The sequence below is a fragment of the Musa acuminata genome, chromosome BXJ3-6, assembly GCF_036884655.1.
Source record: "Musa acuminata AAA Group cultivar baxijiao chromosome BXJ3-6, Cavendish_Baxijiao_AAA, whole genome shotgun sequence".
NCBI lineage: Eukaryota > Viridiplantae > Streptophyta > Magnoliopsida > Zingiberales > Musaceae > Musa > Musa acuminata.
Genome location: NC_088354.1, coordinates 30,935,478 through 30,942,500, shown reverse-complemented (window position 1 = coordinate 30,942,500; position 7,023 = coordinate 30,935,478). Strand labels below are relative to the sequence as shown.

At 34.9% G+C, this 7,023-nt stretch overlaps 1 protein-coding gene across 1 annotated transcript; it reads right to left on the bottom strand.

Moving 5' to 3' along the window:
* Positions 1-75: 75 nt before the first annotated feature.
* Positions 76-3,626, bottom strand: LOC135639382 (DNA-directed RNA polymerase subunit 10-like protein). The gene is made up of 4 exons (XM_065153117.1): positions 3,513-3,626; positions 3,322-3,380; positions 516-610; positions 76-394 (listed from the first exon to the last, which is right to left on the bottom strand). The coding sequence occupies exons 1-4, from the start codon at positions 3,546-3,548 to the stop codon at positions 369-371; spliced, it is 216 nt and encodes a 71-aa protein (XP_065009189.1). The 5' UTR covers positions 3,549-3,626; the 3' UTR covers positions 76-368.
* Positions 3,627-7,023: the final 3,397 nt, after the last annotated feature.

The following is a 7,023-nucleotide window of genomic DNA, read 5'->3' as shown; positions in this document are numbered from 1 at the left end:
TTGAACAGTAATTCCCTGAATTTCAATGGCTTGGAAGGACATATCAAAGCAATCAGTAATTTTGCAATAGATAACTGATTTTTAACAGTAATTTTGCTATAGATACTGATATTTAACTGACAGTGCTTGTAGAGAAAATTACTACTCCAATGAGTTATCGACTGACAAAGCTGTTTACTGCACAAACCCCACTCATAACTCACGCAAAGAGTATAGATCTCCAACAGTAGGTAGTGTTTCATGACACCTCACATGGGTTTTTTTTCGTACCGACCAACAAACTGATGTATGGTATAAAATGTGTTTTTGCTACCGGGACGAAACGCCACTTCAGTATGAACTGATCTTGGGAAGACTCCATCACCTCCTTAATTGGACTCAGTCTTCTCAAGAGCTATAAGAAGATATTTGAGGTCAGAGCACCAAAAACAGATATCAGAAAACCTTGACAATAATAAACAAGTCAACAAACAAGTGAGCATTCTAAAAAAAAAAGGGAACTGGAAAGAATTTACTGTTGTAATTGAGTAACTTCTCGATGAGATCAACATGGGTCATCAGCATCCTCCTACAGCAATAGCGAACCAAGCCCAAAGCATCCAAAGCATCTCTGTGAGAACATTAAACCATGTATTAGACGATAGCTTCCAAAAAGAACAAACAACAAGTTATGTCAACTGGGTGCATGCAACGTGAGATGGTTATCACTGACATCACAGATTGCATGATAGCTTAGTTATATACACTGATTGTTACAAGACATAGAAGAAACTTAAAAGAGTGACAAGAATATCTTCATACAAAAACTAAAAGGTAAAACAGAACAAGGATGACTATTTCTTTACATAATGTGATATGGATGACCAATAAAACATAGAAAAGTACCTTTTATTTGTGTTATTTTGCTTATCGAGTATCAATCACCAGAGATTTATGATCAGCTGATCAACAAAACACCATAAAACATCAACCCATAAACAGCATTCCACACTTGAACTTGCAAAGCAAGCATAAAACACATTTCAATCAAAGATACAGCATCATACGCCACGATGCAGTGAATGTTCTTAATAATTGCCCCACGTTCAAAAAAGTTACGAGTCGCTCTAATTGTAAAGTCCGCTAAACAATAACACCACTCCTAATTGTACTGCATCAATGAAATCTCATTCAATGCCTTCCACTTTGGGCAATATGGTACATAAAACCTGAGAAGTCTGGACCAACCATTTGCTTAATCAAAGTAAAAGTAACATGCCTTAAAGACCAAGGGATCCTGGATTACCAAAGTAACTATATACTTCATTATCACTACTTTACAAAGGCAAAACCTTTTAGCCCGCCGGTTTGTCCTAACCAGCTTGCAAATTCTAATTTACAGTATTTAATAAAAGGTGTTTTTGAACATAAGGAGATCATATACAGGGTAGTGCAGAATATGGTGGATCATGTGTCAACAAAATACATCACACAGGAACAAACTATCACATCCAGTCTCCACTTGGATCACAAAGATATAGAGTACAGAGAGAAATGAAACCATAACAGACGGCACATCAGGCATACAATAATCTTGTCTAATGCTTGAAGCACTAACCACCACAAGAAACTCGTTGAAATGTTAAATCACGTCAACAATCTCCGAAAGAAATGAAAGCATATCATAACCAGAACCCAGAGGCTGCCTCCATCAAGGTTCTTTAATTTTACATAAACACCCCTAAATAACTAGTAGATTTACTATAAATCGCAAGTGTTCCTCTTAAAATAAAACTTTCCATGCTATAGTCTCGTATGGGTAAACTTTTGGACATCTCTCACACTATGTCTATTATTTTTTTTTGCAAAATGTAAACTTCATTTACAATTGGCCTCTGTTATTATTAAATTTGACACCAGCCGCATGAAATTCTATGAACTACTATGCTTTATGACCAGCATATTGAGTTAATCTTACTTTTTGTATGGGGACTATGTCAATATTAAAGCTACTCTAAAAGATGATTTACTAAGGAAGTATAATAGAATATCACAAAACCAAAATCAATTTCTAAATCTCCTAATGTTTGGAATTCAATGTTAACATTTTAGATTAAGTAGGATTAAGATTGAATATATGAGATATAATTAGAAAAACTGATAATAGACTTGAGAATATAGTTAAGTTGAAAGGGCATAAAGTTTTATTAAGTAAAAACTTTAGATATCTTGGTTCAATTATACAATAAGATGGAGAGATTGACGAAGATATTCTTCATAAACGGATGGATAAAATGATGAGCGATGAGAAGCATCATGAGATTTGTGTGATCATTGAAAATTTTGTATAAGACAATTATTAGATGAATAATGTTTTATGGATGTGAGTGTTAGGCATTTAAAAAAGAACATATACAAGTTCATTGTTTTATAGAGATAAGATATTGAACTAGATATGTGGAGTTACAAGGAATGATAGGAAAAGGAATGTTTCCATTCATGATAAATTAGATACAGTTTTGAATGATGATAAAATGAGAGAAAATTATTTATAAGATAAGACGAACATATGGTGAAGAGACATACAAATGCTGTAAATAAGAGATACAATGATTATTATTAGTGGTACAAGGGGAGGAAGAGAAACCTAAAAATACCTTACTAAAAAAAAATCATGTAGCCAAGCCCAAATAGTTGAAACTTTATAGCTTTATTGTTGTTATTGTATTTGAAAGAAAATTTATGTACACATTCAAGCAAAATTATCCTTCTAAAAAACAGCATATTTCATCAGCTAATACTTCTTTTGCTGATTATGGATTGTATTACTCTATTTCATCATTTTCGTCGCCATTAATTAGTTCATAAAAGACTAATTTAGTCCATATTACTCATAATTACTAACAGTAGTTCCTTGCCTAATTTTCATGAATATGTCTTGGAATTGTGTGTGGTAATTTCATCTTAAACAAAGTTTCACTTTTCAATGCTTCTTTCTAGCAAAAAAATATAAAAATAAAACATTTTAGAATGACGTGTCATAAATAATTTTTTTAGGTCCTGACTATCCAACTGCTCAAAGGTTTCTGGTGAGGCACTCATGTACAGTGGTGAATCCTGTCGACCTGAGCATAACAGATACTAGCAAATGAAAGCTCAGTAACTTTTTCCCCCGCTCTTGTAGCTAGATTATTTAGAACATGAATATGGTGAAATCATTTACAATCATACCAATGACATCCATAAACAAATATTTGTAATCGGTGCATAAATCGGGCAACTTTAAGATTCTGCCATCGTTAACATCAAGAGAACGATCAATGAACTGATGAGAGGGATTACCCTTCAGTATAATCCGCTTGAAGAAGATCGAGGTACGTATCCCATTTGTTACCAATCACCTAATCGTAGAACGAAACAGGATCAAACTTAGCCAAAGAGACCGTAGCATGATGGAAAGAACAAGAGAAAGGTGTAAACCCAAAACCCCAAGAAAAGAGAAGATAACATAACGTCGAAAAGAGGATGGAGACCTTGCCGCAGGTGAAGCAGCGCACCGGGATGATCATCTCTTCCCCCTCTCTCTCCCTCTCTCTCGCCTGTTGGCTCGCCGCCGCGGAAACCCCAAGAATCGGTGCGTCGGGTTGGGACGGAGGGCGAGTGACGTATTATATAGACGCGAAGTGACTTAGTTCGACTCGGGCTTGGATTCCGCTCTGATCCTGACCGCCGAGACCAGTTTCGGTGTGACTGGGTTTAGTGGTCTGTTTCACATTGGCAGCGTGATTTGCTAGAAAAATTCCCTTTTTCAGTTTTTCTCAAAATTATCCTCATTTTGGTTTTTTCATATGTCCTTAATTAATGATACCTAAGTTACTCCTTAAAAAAACGGATGATACTTTTCTCACTTATATTAGTCATTTTATTGTCATGAACTTGTAAAATTCATAACACACTTATGTTATCCATCCAAAAGGATCAATCTAGTTACAACATCGTTTAGGCCCCGAAGAACTTGTAAAAGAGTAAATTGAGGTACCGAAGAACTTGTAAAAGAGTAAATTGATTAGTTTAAAAATAAATAACGAAAAGATCCCGATGTCTCGTGAAGAGGATAGCTTTACAAACAAATCAGTAAACACTTGGTAGGCAAGAGAGAAAAGAAAGGAAAAAGAAAGCTTCACCTTAGAAAGCAAATGAGCAGTAAGTCTATAAACGATTGCTCATTAAGTGTCGGACATGTTGGCAAGTTTCTGTAGGCTTAACGTGTAAACTTGTAAATCCAATCAACGACCAATACTACTCCAAACCCCTATCCAACTCTGTGCCACCCGGGGGGTTCTCATATGTTAATGTGATTGACTTTTGCTTTGCACCATAGCTATAGAAAGTAGGTCATGACATACGAAAATTGGGTCATTTTGAGATTTTTTTTTTCATCCTAGTGAGCGATCGCTCTATAGCCTTGCAATCTGTTTCTGCTCATAGTTTTCAAGCTAAAACACATAAAAATAAGTTAAAATATTCTATCAAACATATGTATAAGCAAATAAAAGCGATAAATGATCATTTGACGAAGGTGCATGTGCACGATAACCGTATATGGCATTCTATCTCACTTAAATTATTGACATCTTTAATGGCTGCTTCTTTATTTTGTAGGACATATTTAGACTCCCAACTAGTTTCGATTTGAGGAAGCTTCAACTACTCAATCTGCTCTGCTCTGTTGGATCGCATTGTCTTGCAATCGGCTAAAATGGCTTCAACTCGCTTTTCATATGAGGCTCTGATAGAGAGTAGCTGAGTTAAAATACTTTGGGAAGCATCTTGCATATTTGAATTATAGGCTTTTGAGTCATATGTAAGTTATAAAAGAAACTACCTACCTTGTTGATAATTGAGAAATGTTCTTTATACTTGTGCATCGGTCTCTTGTGTACTTTATACCTAATGAATTGGAATGATGCTGGTTGGAGCTTCACTAGCACTAGGTCACCAACTTTAAACTTATGTGGTTGCCTTCCTAGATTTGCCCACTTTTTCATATTTTTGGTCGCCTTCTCTAAGTAAACTCGGGTAATATCTATGTTTCGGTGTCATTCATTTACAAAGCGATATGCTGACGGGCTACACAATATAATTGATTGCTAAGGTGTGAGGAGTTGATAACTATTATCCCATAATATTCTCGAATGGGCTTTTCTTAGATGTAAAGTTCTGCTATAAGTAGTTATAAGAGAATTGGGCTATGTCCAACAACTTCACTCAATCTCGTTGGTTGACACTCACATAATACCAAAGATATTAGTTAAGAAACAAATTTATTCTTTCAGTTTGGTGATCCATCTTTGGGTGGAGGCTACTGAAAAGTATAACTTAGATATCAATAGTTTGAACAGCTCAATCTAGAATTATCCTAAGAATCATACGTCTCAATCACTGATAATATTGTGTGTGACTCTCCAATACTTCACTAGATTCTTTATCATCAACTTGACTGCCTCCTCCGCTAAGTAGTATATAAGTGCATCAATGAATGATATATACTTTAAAAATTGGTCAATCATCATAAATATCGATCCAAGTCCAAGAAATTATTCTTACACAACCTTTTTGGTATGGGCAATAGCTCCAAAAGTCTCACTAGCTTCTACCACTCTATTTTATCCCATTGATAAATAAGACATATTTAAACATATTCCTTCATATCAGTCCTTATCTTCGACCAATAAAATGCCCTCTTCATGAGAGCTAATGTCCAATAAATACCTAGATGTCCTACCCAAAGTGAATTATGGCACTCTCTCAAGAGTTCACGCCTTAAATTGTTTGCTCAAGGAACATAAACCATATTCTTTGATCAGTTGCATTAGGGTTACTACTTGGGAATCACTATATAATCCATCCTTGATCCTAAAAAGAAAGTTAGAGGACAACTAACTTACTTGGCTTCCACCTTCTAGTTACACAATATTAACTAACTCTACTTTCTCACTTAATGCATCGGCCATGATATTTTCTCTTCTAGGCTTGTACTCTATACCATATCAAATTTAGCCAGGAACAACCTACCATCGTGCTTGCTTTAAAGATAGTTTCTCTTGAGTTTAGAAGTAACTTAATGCAATATTATCTATCTTTAGCACAAATCACTTTTCGAGAAGGTAGTATTGCCATACTCATAAATAGTGGACCACCATTGTCATTTGCTTCTCGTGCATTGGATATTGTTGCTCATTCTCATTGAGTTTATGACTCTCGTGTGCCACCAAATGACCCTCCTACATAGATACTCCTCCAATAATATAGTTTGAAGTATTAGTATAGACTTCAAAAGACTTTATGTAGTCTAACAATTTGAGTATTGATTCTTCCAACATAGTAGTCTTTAAGTCTTAGAATATTGCTTTATATTTATCTAATCATTACTAAGGTTGTTTTTTGTTTAACAACTTTGTTAGTGGAGTTGCACACTTTTAGTACCTAACTATGAAGTGCCAATAATAATTAACGAAACTAAGGAAGGATATTTGCTCTAACACCTTCTTTGGTGTTTGTCACTCTGCCACAATTTGTACTTTTGATTTATCCATTTGAATAGAACATTCACCGATTCAATATCCTAAGAATAAGATATTCATCTAAGCAAAGTAGCACTTCTCTCTTTTTACAAACAAAGTGTTTCCCTTGAGAATCTTAAAAATTGTTCGAAGCTACTTGACATGCTCCTCGAGTGTTTGACTATAAATAAGAATATCATCTAAGTAGACGATCACAAACTTGTCTAGATACTCCTTGAATAATTGGTTTCTGAGAGTGTAAAATGTAGTTAGAGCATAGGTTAAGCCAAAAGTTATCACCAATAACTCAAACGCTTTATACCTGATCATATAGAGAGTCTTCACTTTGTCACATTTAGCTATGCACACCTGCTAGTAACCCAATCAAAGGTTGAGTTTGGAGAAATACTTTGTCATGTCCAGTTGGTCAAACAAGTTAACAATGAGTAGAATAAAATACTTATTTTTTATTATCACCTTA

Excerpts from the sequence above, each read along its gene's own strand:
- LOC135639382 (XM_065153117.1), bottom strand. The coding sequence starts at position 3,548 with ATGATCATCCCGGTGCGCTGCTTCACCTGCGGCAAG. Across the intron at positions 3,381-3,512 it reads GCTGCTTCACCTGCGGCAAG|GTGATTGGTAACAAATGGGA; the intron begins GTCTCCATCCTC and ends TTCTACGATTAG. Across the intron at positions 611-3,321 it reads CAAGCGGATTATACTGAAGG|AGATGCTTTGGATGCTTTGG; the intron begins GTAATCCCTCTC and ends ATGTTCTCACAG.